Below are 22728 nucleotides of genomic sequence, written 5' to 3'. Positions count from 1 at the left end.
AATAAAAGCTGTGGGTGCTTATATAATTTCCTACCGGATTAGCTTCCCACTTTACAATCTAGTGTAATAACATCACACTGCTACACAGGTGCAAGTCCTCCTTCTGTTTCTCATGTTGTCCTTGCTTTGATCTCGCTGCGTTTGGTCCCATTCGCTCTCTGATTGTTTGATGCTGCATAATTATTTCTTTCGGACCGGAACCACAGCTGGATGCGACTCTGCTACTGGAACCAGTTTGATACTGGGAGGTCGCAGGAAGTCGACACGTTTTCTGTGCGAGTGAATTATTGCATTGCTGTCACCTATCGGCCTGGATCCACCACTGCCACCACTTGTGAAGTAGTGAGGTCAAAGGGTCAGCCAGCGCTTTCAGATTCTTCTGAAGACGTTTATTACAACGTTTGGCTCCGACTGGACTCACTGTTCTGATAGTCACTTGGCAACACACCTGCACTTGATTGGACTAGACCACAATCAAACCAAACAAAATCTAAACAAGAAAAAGATTATTAATCGAATTTACAAACTCCTTTACTTCATTAAATAGTCTGCAAAACAAATCAGGTCATAAAGGACAAAAAACTCCAAAAGTTAAAGAAAATAAACAAAATACGCAAAAAACCCTCTAATTGGTAGAACCCAGTGATGTAATCAATGACATCATCCAGCCATTAAGCATGGCAACATCATCATCATCGTCATCATCACCATCTCTTCCCATCTCATATTGCATCAACTATAAAATATTTATAACTTTCAAAGCAGTTCCCAGGGTTTTAGGGTATTGTGTTTGTTTTAATGTCAAATTATGTACGGTGACCTTGAGTGTCAAGAAAGGTGCCTACAAATAAAATGTATTATTATTATTATTATTGTTATTATTATTATTATTATCAGGAGCAGCAGAGCAGCACTGTGGAATACTTGGACTAGACATTTGTGCCCGTTTTCCACCGGCTCTACTTCAGCAGCTCGGCTCGGCTCGGTTCGGCTCGGCTTTACTTCGGCTTTACCGCTTTTCCACCGGCCGTCTCGGCTCTGTAGCAGAGTTCCGCCCCCTGGCGGTGGGGGGTATAGCGCTCTGCCTCCAGGTGCCATGTGCTGTGTTTCCTAACGCCAGTTGTTGTTTTTTTGAGACAAAAGAAGAAGAGAGAGCTGAGCTATTGTTTTATAGCTGATTGTGATTTTTCTGAGACTTCAAGAAAATGCGCGGTGGGAGAAAAACTGTGATGTAGCGAGGAAGAGGAGGAGGAGGAAACGGATGAGGAGGAGGGGAGGAGGAAGAGGAAGAGGAAGAGGAGGAGGAAGAGGAAGAGGAGGACAGCTGATCTCCACCTTGCAGGGAGGAAAGCAGGTGGTTCAGACGGTGCAGGTGAGCTAACCATGATTTTTGTATTAAACTTCTATAAAACTTGTAATAGTGCCGAATATACATGAGCTAATGTTAGCCAGGGTGTTGCAAATAACGTAATAGTGTCAGAATTCATTCCCAATGTGTTTTCAGATGTTGGTGAACTGCAGACCATCGCGGTTCTTCCTGCAGCCTCTGAGTTGGAGGATCTCATCAGTGTCCGTCTTCCTGACCGCCGGTCGGTTTTTACCTCCAGGATGTCCAGAGACCTTCAGCTTCTGGAGCAGGAACCACATGAGCTCCATGTGCTGATGAAACATTTCTAATTTCAAATGTGTCTGATGTTCTTAGAGTTGAAGTGCATTAACAATCTGTTGTTTTTCACTTCAATATGTTTAATTATGATTCATCTGACGTCCAAGTTACACTGAGAACAAATAAAACTGTTTTCCTTCTAATCTGACTGGTTCTAGTTTTAATCAAACCTTCATGTTTCCACTTTTTAGTCTCTAAGAATTAAAAGTTTAAACTCTTAGTCTTATTTATCACTAATTAAGGTTCCAGGTTTTGGACACATTTTCTCTCTTTCTTACGTTGAAGATTCTCCAGGCAGACAGATAAACAGAGTGGATAGAAAGATGATGTAGAAAGTAGAAATGAACATGACTTGTATTTTGGGTTTTTGTTAATAGCAGCCCTGATAATAATGTGAAAATGTTTGGTTTGCTGAATAATGTATTAATAATGTGTCAATGACATATTTCTACAACATAATGTTATTTTCACTCTGTCTAAAGCTCCTCTCGTTTTGGGAGGATCATATTAGGACCTTGATGCCAAACAAACTACAGTTTGTACAATAATGTGAGGAGAGATTATAAAAAAGAGACTTTGTTCACTGAGAGAAAACAGCATTTATTTTCTTCTTTTCTTTGCCTCGGCTCTTCGTGGAGCTCTGCCATCTCTGCTGGTAGCTGCTTCCTCCTGAAGGAGATCCAGTTGTTGTTCTGACGGTTCTCCTCATCGTTCTCCATCATGTCAGCCATGTTCCTCCTCTTCTGTTCTCTGGGAAAAGTAATCAGATGTTAGAGCTTGCAGCACATAAATGTAGATAAATAACAGAGTTACTAATGTGGGAGTTACAAACACAGAAGGAATTATTTAAAACAGACATGTTACTTTATATATATGCAAATACTTTTTTTTACCATCCAGACCTGAACAATTATAAATAACTGCAATAGTTGCATTAATTAAAGACAAAACGTAATTAGTTGTAAGTTTTTTACCTATGCAGACATACAGCATAGGTATAAAATACTGCTATCGTTTTCTTTAGGTTTATTGGTTTTATGTCCTCTACAATTAATAATTCATAACCATTTAATAACTGAATATCATATAACATGTTTTATTATCACAATGGGGGAAACTCCGATGCAATAACAGCAAAATGAGAAACAATCGAAGCTCATAGATTCAAGATAAAACAATAAAACCAAATGAAGGCAAAATGCTGAACAATATTGACATTATTTAGAAGTGAGGAATGTGAAACTGAGTATCTTCAGAAAATGTGTTTGAGCAATAAAAATACTTTGTGTTTCAAATGTCTTCCATGACTGTATGTAGGCAACTTTAAATATATTAAAAAGCAGACAGATATATCTACAAACTGCTCACCTGGCTGGAGAGCAGCGGCGGCGGCGTTAGCTGCATCTGGGTCGGTGTTTGTATCTTCATCACTTCCGTGTTGCAGCGAGTTGAAACGTTGCGCCTCGTTTTTCTTCTCTTTGCTGCTCCGTCTGACTGTCTGACCGTCTGACCACGCCCTCAGCCAATCAGTGAACTGGAGTGAAGCTTGCGTCACCCACCAAACCAGCAGGGCCCTAAAAAGCCGGTGGAAAAGCTCTGGAAGCGAGCCGAGCCGGGCCGAGTCGAACCAAGCTGAACCGGTGGAAAAGGGGCGTTGGACCGATGTCCTGTGATGAGACCAGCGTGGCTTGGACCAGATTTCCCAGCAGTTTCGATGGTTTGGGACCTGCAGCGAGCCGAGCAGACTCCGGGGTCTGGAACCAACCAGCAGAGCCTGCAGGTAAGTTTTACATGTCAGGACCAGAGAGATAAACTTCTGCAGCTGTGAAACATCTGGATCCACCCCAGAGGCCTGAAGGCAGAAACCGCTGGATGAACTCTGAACTCTGGAATTGGCTTCCCTGAACTGGTAGAATGACAAGAGACAGAAAGTGGAACATTATGGGATAGAAACCTGGAGCCACCAGGTCTCCACAAAACATCTGCATCAGGATCCAGATGTTTCTGGCCTCTTGGTCTGGGTTTGAGATTTGGATCTGAACCATCAAATATCTTGCAGACAGACTGAAAATCCATTCTTCTTCAGAAACTTTATTTAAGTCTCTGTGCTAACATGGCAGCATTCATGTGATGTATTTATTTTAATGTGCTAATAATTAGAACCAAAACCGCTGACTGGGCTTGGCTCAGTTGGAGTCCAGGAGGAAGCTGAGAAACTTTACACATTCAAATAAAATAATTGTTCAGTTTGTGAAAAATTATCTCCAAGATAATGAAAGCACAAAATCAATCAGTTCTTTCTGCTCATGGCTCCTGAACGCTGGGATCCTGCTGAGTCCGGTTCTCGACCAAAGCAGCCAATCACCTGCAGCCTCCCTGGTCATGTGACCGGCAGGACCTCCAGTTTCTCCTTCAGATGTTGGTGCTGGAGTGTGTGGTGGAGAAGTTGTCCATGCGGAATTGAACCACTCTCCCGTCGGCCGGCGGCGCGTAGAGCAGGTGGCGGGAGAACACCTGGCGGCAGGCTTTGCGGAAGTTCTCGGACAGGAAGGCGTAGAGGATGGGGTTGATGCAGGAGTTCCCGTAGGACAGGCAGTGGGACACGATGCGGAGCGCAAAGGTGGCGTCGTTCAGCGGGTAGGTGCCGAACTCCACCCACATGACGATGATGTGGTGCGGCATCCAGCAGATGGTGAAGCCCGTGACGACCAGGAGGATGGTCTGGACCGTCTGGAGAGGAACCACAGGGAACACAAACCAGTTTAACACCACCAGACAGAAACATTCAAACCAGTGAGGGGTGGAGGGAAGGTCCAGTTCCAGAACCGGATTCTGCTGGGAAACCAGATTCTCGGACTCCTTCCAGTTCACCTGTTAAATTACTTTGAACTGTAGTTTATGCTTAAATATCTGGTTCATATCACCAAACTGAATCCCATCCAGTGTCTTGAGGCTTCATGCTTGACATGCAAAGATTCTGGGAAACCTTAGATTATTTCACTGCAGAATTATGGATTCAACATTTCCAATGAAATGTTCCTCAATGAGCGAGGAACTGTGACGCTGTGAGACCTCTGGTGGAGGCAGCTGGTACTGCCCAGGTCAGCAATAAGCTGCTGCAGAAAAGGGTCTCTGTTGAAATTCTGTGAAAAGCAGCAATTTTCATACGGCTGAAAATTGGCCTCATCAGATCTTTTCATCAAAAATCGAGATGATTCAAAATTGCCACGTTTTCACTAAACAAATTCATTTTTGGAATTCGACTGATAAATTTGATGGTCAATGGAAACACAGTGATTGACTCTCCCATAGCAACCAGCTGGCGACAGTGGAAACAAGAAACTCGTTTTACAGGAAGAACATTTCAGCAGAACCAGAACCAGAACCAGAGTGTCTGAGTGACTGGGGGGTGGAATGGATCAAACAAAAACCACAGAGAATAGGACTTGTCCAATGAGGCCCTGATGAGGCCCTGATGGGGCCCTGATGAGGCTCTGAAGGGCTCTATCGGGGCCCCCAGGGGCCAGTGACCTGATCACAGATCTCCTTTTCTAATCCACAGCCAGCCTGCCTCTGGTTTTGTCCGGAGTTTTTCCAGTGATCCTGGTTTTCCTGTTGCTGGATGATGACGCGGCTGCTGTTCCTGTTATGGATGGTTTTCCAGAACAGCCTTCAGTTGGAAACAAACTGAAGCTTATCTGCTGTTTCTCTGCTGGTTGGTTTAAAGCAGCTCTATAAATAACTGGAGCTGCAACAGGCCGGCTCTTTAACGCTCCTCCTGCCTCCATCTTCTACACTTTCACTGTTTCTATACACACAAACTTTTCTACCGCTCTTCCCATCACTGCATGCTGGGCTATGGCGTGTTCATGATCTCATCAACATGTCAAATATTTGCAATTTTTCCTCATCTGGAAGATAACCGCGCTCCTCCTGAGCTGCTACATCAGATGATGTCAGACTGAATTTATTTGAGACTTTTTCTGAGTTTATGACATGATGGAGCTAAAGACCACTAGCCCATCAGCGAAGGTAAACGCCAGAGGAGGAAGCTGCTGAGCTTTTAAAAGAAAGGTTTGATTCCAAGGCCATAAATCTCATCTCATTATTGGGGGAAACATAAGCAGGAAAGTTTCTTAAGAGCAATTTTTTGGGGTTGGCAAAGTTACATAGAAATGTAAAGTAAAATGTGGTTTAAAAACTTTTTAAACCACATTCAAGCTGCAGGAACAAAAATGACTGATAATGCACAAACATGTTTTATTCTCCGTAAGCAAATTATTGAGAAGTAAAACTAAAATTCAAATGTTGCTTTTATTCAAGTTTTGTTCTGTCTGATCTAATCTCTGCTTCACCTTTACAAACATTTAAGGCTCTAAATAAAAAAGCTTTAATGAGTAATATTCATCATAAACATTGATTAATTGAAATCTCTCCCAATACAAGTTATGGGATATTGAAATTATAACTTGTTAAGTTGCTTTATTTTTAACCCTTTTTTAGTTTTGCCATATCCTGGATGGATGAGAACTAAAAAGTAGATAGAAATAAATATCTGGGGAATATAAGTTAAACTAACACTTAAATCACTGTGCTTTATATAGAAAAATATTCAGATTTTATTTTGTGGTTTTAAAGGCTCTACGTTGAAGAGAGTGAGAAATAAAGTTATAACTTTTAGTTTTTTCTATCTGTTCTGGGCCCCCACTCTGAGCTGGTCCACTTCCTCAGCTCCTCCCTCCCGTTTCAAACTCTAATTAACTAAAAGTTAAAGAGCTAAATATAAATGAGATGTTTGACAAAAAAAGCTGAAGTCTATGAAAGCAGTGTAGCAGTTTTGCTAATAAGGCAGTTTATCATAATTCAGCCAAAGTAATAAATTAAACTGCAGTCTGATTATTGTTAATGTGTTTCTTCTTATTGAGCAGTGAAAGCAAATAAAATGTTTACATGTCTTTTGTTTTAAGTATTTACTTTTTATTTGTGCTGCAGAGCCACAGCTAGCCGCTAACAGCTAGCAGCTAACAGTTAGCAGCTAGCTCCTCTCTTCAGTGGCTCTAACGGAGCCGGTACCGTTCCTGCTGTTGCTCCTCCTACACTTTGGACTCAACCATTGTTCTAACCTAAAAATTTATTCTTATTTTTTTCTTAGAGAAATAGCAGATTTATTTTGCTCTTTGTATCTTTTGCCTTTTCATGTTGATATTGTTTAAATGCATTTCTTCAATTATGTTTTTGTGGGGAAAATTCTAGACTTTTCCAAGATTGTGGTGGCGCAAACCTCTGGACCCTTCTGGGATTTCTGCCCATGTTTGATTCCTCTAGTTTACTGAACGTATGCGTCTGTTTTAGCTCAACTGTAGTTTATGAATAAAGACAAATGAAGTAGCTTCTTTCACAGCAGCCAGCTAGCTAGAGATTAGCTATCAGTCTTTCCTAACCCTTCCTGTCTAGCGGCGGGTCAGGAGAAAATCTCCCTCCTCTTTGGTCTGAATCTGACCGGGTCCAGATCGCTGTGCTGCATTAACGTCTCTACCAGCAGCTTCTCAGCTTTCTATGGTGTTGAACATATGTTGCCAGGTTCTCTTTCATCCATCCATATGTCCTCCATAAAATATGCTCTTCATCATAAACCCCACTCCTGTTTCTAAATATATCCTCAGCTCCCTCCAGACCCAAACCGCTAATGTTCCTGCTCGTCTTTCACAAGCTGTCTAGAAACATCCTGTCTTCTGTCAAACAGGTTTCCACACAAATGTTCCTGTGAGGTTGTGAAGAGCCAATTATTAAACATCTGCAACAGGAAGCTGATCCTTACAGAATAATGTAGCCGAAGACGGGTCCAACCCAATAAACACCAATGTAGCCGAAGACGGGTCCAACCCAATAAACACCAATGTAGCCGAAGACGGGTCCAACCCAATGGTGGAGCATTCAGAACAGCCTGACGCACCAAGCAGTTCATAAACCTGATGAATGTCAGCACAAGGATTAAATCAACCAAACAGGGAAAAGCTTTTAAACTGCAGTTTCCATTTACAGGAGAGAAAAAGAAGCAGAAGATATGAAGGTCATCCAACCGCCCATCATCCAACCATCCATCATCCAACCATCCATCATCCAACCATCCAACCGCCCATCATCCAACCATCCATCATCCAACCATCCATCATCCAACCATCCATCATCCAACCATCCAACCGCCCATCATCCAACCATCCATCATCCAACCATCCATCATCCAACCATCCAACCGCCCATCATCCAACCATCCATCATCCAACCATCCATCATCCAACCATCCAACCGCCCATCATCCAACCGCCCATCATCCAACCATCCATCATCCAACCATCCATCATCCAACCATCCAACCGCCCATCATCCAACCATCCATCATCCAACCATCCATCATCCAACCATCCATCATCCAACCATCCAACCGCCCATCATCCAACCATCCATCATCCAACCATCCATCATCCAACCATCCAACCGCCCATCATCCAACCATCCATCATCCAACCATCCATCATCCAACCATCCATCATCCAACCATCCAACCGCCCATCATCCAACCATCCATCATCCAACCATCCATCATCCAACCATCCAACCGCCCATTATCCAACCGCCCATTATCCAACCGCCCATTATCCAACCATCCATCATCCAACCATCCAACCGCCCATTATCCAACCGCCCATTATCCAACCGCCCATTATCCAACCATCCATCATCCAACCATCCAACCGCCCATCATCCAACCGCCCATCATCCAACCATCCATCATCCAACCATTCATCATCCAAACGCCCGTCATCCAACCACCCGTCATCCAACCGTCCGTCATCCAACCGCCCGTCATCCAACCGCCCATTATCCAACCGCCCATTATCCAACCATCCATCATCCAACCATCCAACCGCCCATCATCCAACTGCCCATCATCCAACCATCCATCATCCAACCATCCAACCGCCCATTATCCAACCATCCATCATCCAACCATCCATCATCCAACCATCCAACCGCCCATCATCCAACCGCCCATCATCCAACATCCATCATCCAACCATCCATCATCCAACCGCCCGTCATCCAACCGTCCATCATCCAACCGTCCGTCATCCAACCGTCCGTCATCCAACCGCCCGTCATCCAACCGCCCATCATCCAACCGCCCATTATCCAACCATCCATTATCCAACCATCCATCATCCAACCGCCCATCATCCAACCGCCCATCATCCAACCATCCAACCGCCCATTATCCAACCGTCCATTATCCAACCGCCTATTATCCAACCATCCATCATCCAACCATCCATCATCCAACCATCCAACCGCCCATCATCCAACCATCCATCATCCAACCATTCATCATCCAACCGCCCGTCATCCAACCACCCGTCATCCAACCGTCCGTCATCCAACCGTCCGTCATCCAACCGCCCGTCATCCAACCGCCCGTCATCCAACCGCCCATTATCCAACCGCCCATTATCCAACCATCCATCATCCAACCATCCAACCGCCCATCATCCAACTGCCCATCATCCAACCATCCATCATCCAACCATCCAACCGCCCATTATCCAACCGCCCATTATCCAACCATCCATCATCCAACCATCCATCATCCAACCATCCAACCGCCCATCATCCAACCGCCCATCATCCAACATCCATCATCCAACCATCCATCATCCAACCGCCCGTCATCCAACCGCCCGTCATCCAACCGCCCATCATCCAACCGCCCATCATCCAACCGCCCATCATCCAACCATCCATCATCCAACCATCCAACCGCCCATTATCCAACCGCCCATTATCCAACCGCCCATTATCCAACCATCCATCATCCAACCATCCATCATCCAACCATCCAACTGCCCATTATCCAACCGCCCATTATCCAACCGCCCATCATCCAACCATCCATCATCCAACCATCCAACCGCCCATCATCCAACCATCCATCATCCAACCATCCAACCGCCCATCATCCAACCGCCCATTATCCAACCATCCAACCATCCATCATCCAACCGCCCATTATCCAACCATCCATCATCCAACCGCCCATCATCCAACCATCCAACCGCCCGTCATCCAACCGCCCGTCATCCAACCGTCCGTCATCCAACCGCCCGTCATCCAACCGCCCATTATCCAACCGCCCATTATCCAACCATCCATCATCCAACCATCCAACCGCCCATCATCCAACCATCCATCATCCAACCATCCAACCGCCCATTATCAAACCGCCCATTATCCAACCATCCATCATCCAACCATCCAACCGCCCATCATCCAACCGCCCATCATCCAACATCCAACCATCCATCATCCAACTGCCCGTCATCCAACCGCCCGTCATCCAACCGCCCATCATCCAACCGCCCATTATCCAACCATCCATCATCCAACCGCCCATCATCCAACCATCCAACTGCCCATTATCCAACCGCCCATTATCCAACCGCCTATTATCCAACCATCCATCATCCAACCATCCAACCGCCCATTATCCAACCGCCCATTATCCAACCGCCCATCATCCAACCATCCATCATCCAACCATCCATCATCCAACCATTCATCATCCAACCGCCCATCATCCAACCGCCCGTCATCCAACCGCCCGTCATCCAACCGCCCATCATCCAACCGCCCATTATCCGACCACCCATCATCCAACCATCCAGCCGCCCATTATCCAACCGCCCATTATCCAACAGCCTATTATCCAACCATCCATCATCCAACCATCCATCATCCAACCATCCAACCGCCCATCATCCAACCGCCCATCATCCAACCATCCATCATCCAACCATCCAACCGTCCATCATCCAACCATCCAACCATCCAACCGCCCATCATCCAACCGCCCATCATCCAACCATCCATCATCCAACCGCCCGTCATCCAACCGCCCATCATCCAACCGCCCATCATCCAACCGCCCATCATCCAACCGCCCATCATCCAACCGTCCGTCATCCAACCGTCCGTCATCCAACCGCCCGTCATCCAACCGCCCATCATCCAACCGCCCATTATCCAACCATCCATCATCCAACCATCCATCATCCAACCGCCCATCATCCAACCGCCCATCATCCAACCATCCAACCGCCCATTATCCAACCGCCCATTATCCAACCATCCATCATCCAACCATCCATCATCCAACCATCCATCATCCAACCATTCATTATCCAACCACCCATCATCCAACCGCCCGTCATCCAACCGCCCGTCATCCAACCGCCCATTATCCAACCATCCATCATCCAACCCCCCATCATCCAACCACCCATCATCCAACCATCCAACCGCCCATTATCCAACTGCCCATTATCCAACCATCCATCATCCAACCACCCATCATCCAACCATCCAACCGCCCATCATCCAACCGCCCATCATCCAACCATCCATCATCCAACCATCCAACCATCCAACCATCCAACTGCCCATCATCCAACCGCCCATCATCCAACATCCAACCACCCATCATCCAACCGCCCATCATCCAACCATCCATCATCCAACCACCCATCATCCAACCGCCCGTCATCCAACCGCCCATCATCCAACCGCCCATCATCCAACCATCCATTATCCAACCGTCCATCATCCAACCGTCCATCATCCAACCGCCCGTCATCCAACCGCCCGTCATCCAACCGCCCATCATCCAACCGCCCATCATCCAACCATCCATCATCCAACCACCCATCATCCAACCGCTCATCATCTAACCGCCCATTATCCAACCGTCCATTATCCAACCGTCCATCATCCAACGGCCCATCATCCAACCATCCATCATCCAACCATCCGTTCTACTTTTCCCTTCTCTCTCTGCATTTCTCAGACGCTGTTGGTGAACAGGACCAATCTACTGATTGTTTCGTTGGTTCCGGTTCTCTGAACTCAGCAGCCGAAACCTGATTAATCCAGTTTATCTTTCTGACAGGAAATTTTTTCTGAGTGGGAAAGTTCAACTACCTGCAGACCGGATGGTCCAGGTGAAAGGTTCTGTTCTGGCCTGCTGGTCCGGTGTAGTGATGGTTTGGGTCACCAGATCTCTGGGTCAGAGCCGTTTCCTGCAGCTCATCATTTCTCCTTAAGGGATTCCTTAATAAATCTGCTTTATGACTTCATGTTTTTGTTCTGGTGACACAGCAGATTTAATAACGCCTCTTATCAGTCTGAACAGATCCATAAAGCAGAACCAGGTTGTTCCAGAAACCGGACCGAACCCAGCCCGGCCCGCCGCTCTGGGCGAATCTGTGCCAAGACTTCAGAGGAACCTCCTCTATTCTTAGACACTGTCTAAATATTTACCCAGCAGCCTTTGTTCCTCCGCAGCACCGCGCAGCAGAACCTGTAAACGACCCGGTACTGCTGCTGCAGGACGCCTGCTCTCTGCCGCCTGCCAGCCGGGCCGGGAACACAACCAGTACCTGGACCGAGACCTGACTGGATATGGTACTGCTGGTAGCACTGTGTCTAAACCGGACCGGCTTGGACCCAAAACCCTGCAGAGGTGTTGAGATCAAATGTCTTAACGGTAGAAGCTCATCATCATCAGCCTCCTCTTCATCACTAGCCCAGATGACAAACCCAGAAGAACTCTGAACTCTGATGAACTGATTCCTTCCATCAACGTTTCTTCTCACTGGGAGGAATCACTGACCTGAGGAGGAAGAGAAGGAGGAGGTATAGGAAGAGTAGTTCACCTTTCGTTTGGACAGCTTGGACCTCTTGGACATGTTCTTCATCTTTTTATGCAGGTGGCACAAAACCTGGAAGACAGACAGCAGACCTGGGATCAGTCAGCAAAGCTTTGGGTCGGAGGTTCTGGTCTGGCAGAGGGCAAATTCGTTTCCAGAACCTTCTTCACAACACCTGAAAGCTTCAAAAAATTATTCAGTTCCTATCCAGATTTTCACCTTAATTAGCAGGATTGTTACAAAACAGCGTGTTGCCTTGGAGACCAATATGATGGTTCTCTATTGGTTCCCATCTGGTTCCCTACTGGTTCCCAACCAGTGGGAACCAGTAGCAGGCGTCGACGTATTCATATCTGTGAGACAGACGTGAGCAGAACGATGCTGATCAATAGACGATCAGTAGATCCATCAGGCAGCATGAAGTCAGGTTGTGTAGCGCCCCCTACTGGCCAGCTGCTGATAGGAAGGAGACAGGAACCAACCTCTGGACCAGTCATCTTTATTCTCACTGGACGCTGAGCCCAACGTTACGTCGCTGCCATTTTGAATGTGGCAGTAGAGCGATGGGAGCTCCATACTTCATGTTCTTGTTGTTTCAATCGTTTTCCAGTAAAAACTGGATAAACTTGACCCATTAGCATTTCATTTCACAGGTAAGAATGAGAGAAAATAATGTCATTTTATGAGCAGAATTTCTTGGCTTTGCGGCTAGAATTTAGCTTCTAAACAGCCAAGAAATATTTCCCAGGTACATAACTGGGCCAAAGAAACCACTCTGGTTATAATTTTGTTAGCTTAGCTAACTTTCATACTGTGTAGTTTTATTAACAAGAGAAAGCTGATGACCAGAGGGTTTTAGAGGTCAGTCAGGATCAGCACCGACTGTTTTTCTCCAGTCTTCTGTTTCAAAATGTCGATGTTTAACTATGTTGTAAAGATGCTGCAAGTCAATGCCCCTATTTGTTCAAAATGTATATCTTTCCAAAATGTGAAGGAGCCACGATTTAATTTTCTATTACACCGTTAGATAATTTGTCTTTTGTCTGTGTCCACCAGGACGTCTCAGAAGTCACTGGTCTGCTCCCACCCAGATGAAAATAAACAAAAAAACACTTTAGTATAGTTCAAACATACTTACATTTATCTAAGTACATTTTAAGTATACTAAGTATTAAGTGTACTACATATAAATATATACAAAGTATACTAACGGCGTGCTTTTACCAATTTTGACATTATACCTTTAAACACACTTAAATATAATTGTACCAAAATACACTTTTAAGAAATATATTAAATAAAAGTATTTTAAGTGAACAAAACATTTATTTGCTCAAGTGTACCAATGAAATAATATGCGTTTAAATACATTGTGTATATTTTAAAATATATCAAAATAGAATTTTTTTTTAATTCAATTAAGTCTTACTTTAGAAGTAAATATTAAATATACTGAAATGTCAGTAAGTTTTAAATGACACCTCAGTGTATACTTTAGGCTAATAAAGTGCCTTTTTAGGTTCCTTACAAATCTTTTACTATTTTGTTAAAATGGCAAAGAATAAAAAAATAACAATCCTTATAGTGAAACTTGATGTAATGCTGTTTAATAAAGTATAATGTGTTCACAGTACAGGGGGAAAAGTGATGACCATTCAAAGGGCCCTTGACCACAGGGCCTATTTTACAGAAATAGAAAAAAAACTCGGGGTCCTGTCAATTACTGTTATTGTGGTTTTTTAAAATTGTTTTTAGCAGTAAAAATTAAACGTTGCCCCTCCCAGAACAAAAAGCACACATTCATATTTGCATTGAACTCCCCCCGTATCTGCTAAATGGTTCGTTCCTGCTTGGAGCGCTTGATGTTTTTTAGCAGCAGTCAGTAGAAGACACTGTGGCAGTTTCTATGCTGCCTAGAAAATTAATAAAGTCAAGTTTAAAAAACAGAGAGATAAGAGAAAAATACAAGAGTGTCCATTTGTAACAGTTTTTCTCCAAGAGAGGAGAAGACTGTGAGATTATCAACCATTTAGCATAGTTAGCTTAGCTACAGACTACTGTTGGCCTCCATACCATTTAATGAATTAAGGAAAAGAAATACCAAGATATTCATATATTTATCTTGTCCCTGTACCGTTTACCACACTTGACAACAGGTGAGTCGGTCAGCAGCAGCTCTAACCCCGATACCAGCATAACCTTTAACCCCTGTCCCAGTGAAAAAGGTGAGCAACATTGTATCCAATGACAAGCTAGTTAGCATCATTCCAGTCTATAGGGATTTCTCTGTCTTTGCTCTTTTCACAATTACACAACAAAAACAATATATTTGTTGCTGACAGAAATTCAAACAATCTTTATAAAATGATCATAAAAAACAGCCTCCTGTCTGGACTGCAGCCAGTCCACACAGTTTTACCTAAACTTGCATCTAAATTACAGATCTATGTTGCCACGTCCCTCCTGACTGTCCTCTCTCCTCTCCTGAGTGAAATTAAAGCTGAAGTATGTAACTTTTATAAAAAAATATATATATTTTTTACATATTTTTTCAAACTGTCATTATGTTGTCAAACTATGGCATGAGAGATAATTTGTGAAAAAATTATTTCCTCTGCCTTCTCCCAGTGCTACCTAGAAACAACCAATCAGAAGCAGGAGGCGGGTTTTAGTGCTGTCAATCACAATCTCATGTGGCTGCTCATCCCTATGCTGCAGCTAGCGCAGCTTGTTGTGAATGCTCAGTCTAGCTACCAATGACGGCAGATAAACAGGTTTCCTGTAACAATAAGTTGTTTCTCCACCATTAGCACATTTAGCAGTGAGTGAATGAGGTTGATTGACAGCACTAAGACCCTCCTCCTGGTTCTGATTGGGTTAGATTTTTGGTCAGAACGTTGCATTACTTTAGCTAGCAATAGCAGCGCATGGAGCAGGTGGAGGAGATTGATTGTTTTCACAGATTATCTGTCTCATAAACTGTCATGACATGGTGACAGCTTTAACTAATATGGAGAAAACATATTTTCTATTAAAGTTGTAAACTGCAGCTTGAATAAAATGCAACTGCAACAACACAGCATTTTTTGAAAAGTCTGGATTGTTTATGTATATTTTGCACATTGTGTGACTGTTGCTGGTGAGGAGAGACATTTCAATGAGATAAAACCAATAATAAAAAAATTAAGCAACCTACTTGCATACTGTTTCCGACTTACATGTAAAATTCATGAGCAGTAAATATTGTGCTAGTTATCAGTATTGGACCAAAGGAAGTAAGACAGTTGCAAGACTTTAAAACTGTGACGCTTTTGATGTGTCAGATAGACTCAAGAAACTGTAACAGTAATTGCACAGGGGGGGCCCAATCTGATTTTGTGTCATGGGGCCCAAGATTCCTGGCGGCGCCCCTGTCTGTTCATGCCTCAAAATATCAAACATTCACAGTTTAGTGACAGAACAAACAATACCCATCCTTAACACCAAATGTAGCAGATATCTTCACTTACATTTCTCCGAATCTGATCTACTGAGTTTAATGAAAACACAGAAGCTATTTTTACCCAATCCATTTTCAGATGTATGATGTACGATCTATCTTTTAGTGTCATGATGTGTGGTGGTGAGGTAGACGCAGTGGACCCAGGTATGAAGAGTAAATGATGATTTAATGGTAATAAACACAAATAATCCAGGCACCAAAGGTGAGCAGCGGCAAAGACTCACACACTGGTATCAACTGACAGGAAACACAAATAACGACTGGACAGAGGAGGACCGACAGGAAACAAGAGACACAGCTGAATTTAAATACACAGAGAGTAATCAGGGAACACGAGACACAGCTGAGAGCAGTCACAGGTAGACGGGACAACACTCAAAAAACACAGAAACCTAAATTAACACACAGAGAAACCAAATCCTCACAATGGGCTCTTTGCACCTGCTGCGCTGACGTCACAACCGCATGCGCAAATGCGCCTCTCTTTTTTACCCTTTGAGTTACCATGACAGCTAGAAAAGACAAAGTCTTATTTCAGACACAAATAAAACAATACTATGAACATTATTGTCTTCCTAATATAATGGGCTTTTATGTTTTCATGGATTTCCAAGCTGTCCTGAATTAAGAAGATGGTGGTTTGTAAATATTCGTCGCTACCAGTTAAAGCTAACGCAGCACAGCAAAGTTTACAGCCTTCACGTCACTCCGGATCAACTTCTTCAGCCTAAAGCAGAAGATAAAGGAGCCTCCTGTGTTATTTCCATGGAATCACTTCTGTATTCAGCCTGAAAGAGTTTATGGGAACCAGAGAGCAGACCAGAACCAGACAGCCGAGCAACTGACCCGCCTGGACACACTGCTGGAAACACCGTCCTGCTTCACAAGAAACATGCTAAACTAATAAAGCAAAATAACACGGAGACCTTAAGGAACACGGCCATATTTTTCTAAAAGCAACAACTGAACCTGAACAGTCAGCTGAACTAGAACTCTGACACCAGAGCTGCTCTACTGTTAAGTTATGGGCTTGTTGTTCCTCAGGCTGCAGAAGCAAAAAGCCTGAACCGTAAAATCCCCGTTACTTGGTCTCTGACACTAACGACAATAAACCACCTAATATACTTGAACACAAGGTAAAAACATTGTCCGTTAGAATGGATGAAAAATGTTTAGATACTTAAATAGCACATTTTTATAAAAAAATGTCTAGCATAAGCTAAAGCTAATGTTAGCCACAAAGTTTAAAGAAAGTAAAACTCACCTTCGTATCTGTGAACTTATAACGAGGCGAACATCTTAAAACTTTTCTCCAGCTTATTGTCGGGGCTTCGGATCGATGTTCATCATTAATTGTTACCTTGGACAAGCCCTGCTAACACCCAGTGGAAAGAGACTTTTTCAATAGATCGGAAACGATTGAGCCGCTTTTCCCAAACGAGGAAGCTGAGGAGCAAAGAGCCCATTACTGAACGACATTAGCTCCAGTTCACACTCCAGACCAGATGGTGGCGGTATTGCACACCTTGAGTTTTTTTTTAATAGAGCATGAAAAAAAGAAAAGCCATGACGATAACAGAGGCTGTTCAAATTTGCCATTTTTATTCGCACAATATTGCCTTTAAAGTAAAGAGGGCCTTGATAATAGTTAGTAGTTTTGGTAAATTAAAGCTGGTGACGTCCTAGTCCAAGTTAGACGACAACACAACAGGACAAGAACCGATGGAAATGAAATGTGGGTCACGAAAAGAGCCGAAGGGACGAAGGCTGCTAACGTGCTGCTAGCTGCTGGTAAGTTTGCTTCAAAATGCTAATTATCTTTGTTTAATTATAAATAGTGCAGTAAAGATATAGACAAAGTTACGTTGGTTTCAGAAATAATTACTTTATCAATTTTATTGTGACTTTTATGATTCTTACTGTAACAATCATTCAGCTTCATGTTCTAACTGTATGGAGGCTGTTTGTTGCCACTTGATCTAGTTTTCTTCATAAACTTAACCTGCTTTTAATTAAGCTCAGTTTGACAAAGACACTTTGATATTGTGAGGCTGTTATAACTCCTTCATCATTGTTTTATCTTCAACATATTTTTTCAGTCTAAGCAGATGAAGATGAAAGAGGGATTAGAAAACCTAAAGACTTCCTGTCTCAGCAGAGGCTCTGGCTCCACCAGATCACCAGATCCACCAGATCACCAACCAGCTCTGAGGATGAAGCTGCACATCGTCTTCATGGTGGAAGGATTGTGATTTTTCCTGAGCAGCTGGTTCCAGTTTAACAGCAGAACCTGCTGTGTTTCCAACACTAAGTGCTTAATAAACATGATTTCATTTAAAAATTATTAGACTAAAGTAGTTTGTCTCACTTAAAACAGCTTCATAGTTAATGAACATCAACTGATTTTATGATTTTACTGACTATTTTCTACTTCTAACATAAACAGGTAAATTAAACACCCAGAAATGTTTTTCCACTCCAGGCATCCGGTCCCATCATCTTCAGTTCTGATGATGTCTCATACATATCGAGTCCAAAACGTCTTAAAATTCTACGTTTTTTTTCTTTGTCATTTTTCTGTACTCTTTAAAATACAAGAGTTTTCTCTGTTTAACTGCTCTGTTGTTCTGTTTTGTAGGTTTCTGTAAAGTGCAGTGAGTGGGAATGTTCTGCAGATCCTCACTGATCTTAGGAAGGAGAAACGTCACTTTGTCTGGAGTAAAACTGAAATTAAAACAAAACTCAGTCCTTGGTGAAACATTTTTCACATTTCCTCTAAAGTGTACCTGTTGTTCTATTGTGCTAATTTTCATAAGAATATTGTCTGTAAACTTTTAATATATTGACAATTTCTATAATTCTGTGATAGCATATTAGCAATGTACTCTTGAAAAATGGTAATATATTGACAGCAGAAAGTTATGAGTTTCACCTGTAAAGTGTGTTAATGGATCCTTGTGTGTTCTGATGTGTTGCTGCACTGAAGCATTAATGTACAAAGCAGAACAATAAAAGACAATAAGTAACTAAAAAGTTACTTCATTAGCAATTATAATAAACCAAAGGTGTAACTGTAGCAAACTGTAATAATCACACTACTAATATATAAAATATGTAATGCCAATATACTCAGAAGACATTCTAAATATATAATCACAAAAGAGTACACTTAAGATATTCTAATCAAGCACATTTATATTATATAAGAGCCATACACTTAAAGTATACCAAGTATAACTTTAGTTGTTCCAAAGAAGCATATAATGTTCTGACTAAAACCAGGAAGATAGACTTTAAAATACTGTTGTTAGTTTATAAATCACTGAACGGCTTAGCACCACAATACATTAAAGATCTGCTGTTGTTGTATCAACCTTCCAGACCTCTCAGGTTCTGGTTCTGGTTCTGCTCTGCATCCCCAGAACCAGAACCAAACGAGGAGAAGCAGCTTTCAGCATCTATGCACCACAAATTTGGAACAAACTTCCAGAAAACTGTAAAACAGCTGAAACACTGACTTCTTTAAATCTCGACTAAAAACCCACCTGTTTAGGATTGTATTTGAAATGTAATCAATTACAAATTTATTGATGAAACTTGACTTAATGCTGTGTTTTGATTGATTCTATGACTTTGTGATTCTGTGTTTGATATGATGTAAAGCACTTTGAAATGTCTTGCTGCTGAAATGTGCTACACAAAGAAAATTGGATTGATTGATTGATATAATGGTACACTTAGTACACTTTAAATTGTGATTTTCTACAATTTAATTACTATTGCACTAAGCACATAATTAGTTGTTCCAAAATAACTCTTCAAGGGAACTAATCCTAAGCCAACTTGAAGTATACTCAGGATTAGTCTGACTTAAAGTATGTCAAAACTTTATATACTTACTATATTAATTCTTCACCTGGACAGTTGGAGCAGCAGACTGAACCTGCCCGGTGTTGGCAGTATAAAAAAATCCACATGTTAATGTATACTTTTTTCTTTCACTTTTTGTTTGTTTTTATGTTCATGAATGCGTGTGTGTGTCTTCATCAATGTGGGTATAAAAAGGATTGATCAGAATCAGCTGTACCAAATATAAACACTATGCTCTTTAAACAATTAAATAATCACATCAAAAAATTTGAAATATTGTCTTTAGCTTCTTAATTCCCAAATATATTAGTGTGTGTGACAAAATATGTAAACGACAGGTATTAACTTCAAATACTTTGTACAACGACGCTTTATAAAGTTCGGTCCATTTCCTTGTATTAGCTTACTGGCGCATAGGCCACATTCAATATGGCGGACGCTGTGACGTATCGCAGCAGCGGGCCGACCAGTTGCACGAGGCGTCTATGTATTCATGTCTTTGGTCCAACTGCACCAACTGTCAGAAGCTCCAGCAGCCGCCCGGTCCCTCATCTGTGCTCAGTTACTTTCTACTCGTGTTCAGATTCCTTTCTAGAAGAACCATAAAGTGTTTCTGCTGCTGCGGACCGGATGGACCAACCGTCACGACATCATCAACGTCACCAGTTCACCGACCTTTGACCAGCTTGACAGACCTCATACTGGGACCACCCAACAGCGCTGCGGGTCTTTAACCCGAACTCACTCTTGACATCATGAAAATACTCAAACATAGAATGAAAACATATCATTGTTTGGAGCATTTTATCTTTCATTTTTTGCTGTGTGAAGGAATTTCTGCCAAGCTGAACTTGTTTACTGGAACTTTAAGTTTCTGAAACACCGGAGATTTTAGAGGTTTCAAAAGCTTTAAAGACCTCGGCTCCAGTGGTTTGTTCTGACCCAGTTCCTCCTGTAGAACCTAAAAACCAGTTCGCAGAAGCTCTGGCCAGCTATCTTTCTCTTGGTCATCTGTCGGACCACCGCAGGTGAGTGCGTGGCGCGCCCCGCAGCAGCTCTTTACGCACGGCTCAGCAGGTTTACGCGCGGCCTTTGGCCCCTGCTCGCGCCATTAACGCGGGTTTTACGGCGGCATGAGGAGTGAAACATTAGCCTGGAGCTGGACTGACCCTGATGTAGCAGCAGCAGATGAGCAGCAGCGGCAGGATGAAGCCGAGCAGCAGGATGGACACCTTGTAGGCGCGCCGCGGCGCTCCCAGCCCGGCCTCCCAGCAGAAGGTCTTGTTCGGGGCGCTGGAGTGGCTGGTAAGCACGTAGTTCTGCGCCACCGGCACCGAACACAGCAAGGACAGGGTCCAAATGACGCACAGCCCGGCCAGCGCGTTCCTGCGGCTGCGGACGCACGCAGAGCTCTTGGAGCGCACCACGGCGATGTAGCGGTCCACGGACATGGCAACCAGCGTGAGGATGCTGACCAGCATGCTGGCCGTGGTGAAGAAGTGTCCGAACTTGCAGAGGAAGGCTCCGAACACCCACTCTGGCAGGGAGTAGATGGTGGCGTGGAGCGGGACGCAGAAGAGGAGGAAGAGGAGGTCCGCCACGCTCAGGTTCACGATGAAGATGTTGGTGGGGCTGAGCGGGCGCGCGCCTCCGCTGGGTTTCACCCTGCCGATCACCAGCATCACCAGGGAGTTCCCGAGAAGCCCCACCACGAAGATCAGTCCGAACACCAGCGGCACGATCACCACCTCCGGCCCGGGCTCCCCCGCGGTGCGGTTAGTCTCAGCCCAGCTGTACGACTCGTTTCCCGGCGGCACCATGCTGGAGTTCCGGCTGCCGGCTGGAGGTCAGAGCCGAGCGCAGAGCGGGTCCATGGTTCGGTCCGACACGTCCGGCAGCAAAGTCCAAGCTCAGGGAACAGCTGGAAGCGCGTCCACTTAACAGAACCGCAGAGATCTGCTTCCGGTCTGAGGCTTTCACAGTAAAACTGCAGGTCCGAGTCCAGAACAAAGCCGGTACTAGTCCTTCTGGTTCTGTGGGCTCTTCCGGAACAAATGTATGGGGGGATTTTCCTGCCATAATCCAAGAGCACACAGTTTCAGTCTGAAACAGGATTTCGTGTCTTTTGTTCTCAAAACTTTTAATACTTTTGCTTACACAGCTATCTTTGCTGGGACTTTCCATTGACTTCCATTTATTTCTACAGCCTAAATCTTACCCTTACCGTTACCCTGACCCCTATCCATTATATACCTAACCCTAACTTCACCAAAACACACCTTAGTGCTAAATCTGACCCCTGTCCCAAAAACAGCGTTTCCCCTTGTGGGGACCAGGCGTCGGTCCCACAAGGAGCAGTGTGTCCCCACAACGTAGTATATGTCAGGAAAATGGTTCCCACAAGGTATTAGAAACAAACCCACACACACCCACACACAGACAGACAGACAGATATCATGTCATGACAATGTTGTCTTTGGTTGAGTGAATGAACTCCTGCCTAAGATCAGTAGCTGTTAGCGATCAGTAGCTGTTAGCAATCAGCGGCTGTTAGCAATCAGTAGCTCTTAGCGACCAGTAGCTGTTAGCAACCAGTAGCTGTTAGCAACTTGTAGCTGTTAGCGACCAGTAGCTCTCCTGGTGGATGTTTAATGTACTGTGGCGCAGAAAGCTGACGTCGTTGTTTCTCCCTACATCCAGTGGGTGGCGCAGGTTGCTGCAAATCGATTGTAGCCACACACACACACATGCTAGAAGGAAACAAACGCATCCAGTACAACACTTTCAATGTATGGGCTGAGGTTGCCAGGCAACTGTGCCAAAAGGCAGTTCCATGTTTCGTAAGCGAGCAGAGACTGAGTGTGAGCGCGAGAAGGAATGTTGAGTATAAGCGTTACAAGTTTTTAGAAGAAAGACATGAAGTCCTGCTTTCA

General features: G+C 43.8%; 1 protein-coding gene and 1 long non-coding RNA gene across 2 annotated transcripts; one reads left to right on the top strand and one right to left on the bottom strand.

Moving 5' to 3' along the window:
* Window positions 1-1304: 1304 nt before the first annotated feature.
* On the top strand, window positions 1305-1814 carry LOC114143801 (uncharacterized). Its single transcript, XR_003595321.1, has 2 exons — window positions 1305-1372; window positions 1505-1814. It is a non-coding gene; the product is annotated as an uncharacterized LOC114143801 (long non-coding RNA).
* A 431-nt stretch (window positions 1815-2245) lies between these two features.
* galr1b (galanin receptor 1b) lies at window positions 2246-22152 on the bottom strand. Its single transcript, XM_028016129.1, has 4 exons — window positions 20965-22152; window positions 12430-12495; window positions 3035-4396; window positions 2246-2416 (listed from the first exon to the last, which is right to left on the bottom strand). Exons 1-3 carry the CDS (start codon window positions 21613-21615, stop codon window positions 4079-4081), a joined length of 1035 nt encoding a protein of 344 aa, XP_027871930.1. The 5' UTR covers window positions 21616-22152; the 3' UTR covers window positions 2246-2416; window positions 3035-4078.
* Between the last annotated feature and the right edge of the window lie 576 nt (window positions 22153-22728).

The sequence above is a fragment of the Xiphophorus couchianus genome, chromosome 4 (genome assembly GCF_001444195.1).
Source record: "Xiphophorus couchianus chromosome 4, X_couchianus-1.0, whole genome shotgun sequence".
Taxonomy (NCBI): Eukaryota; Metazoa; Chordata; class Actinopteri; order Cyprinodontiformes; family Poeciliidae; genus Xiphophorus; species Xiphophorus couchianus.
This window is presented reverse-complemented; position numbering and strand designations above follow the sequence as displayed.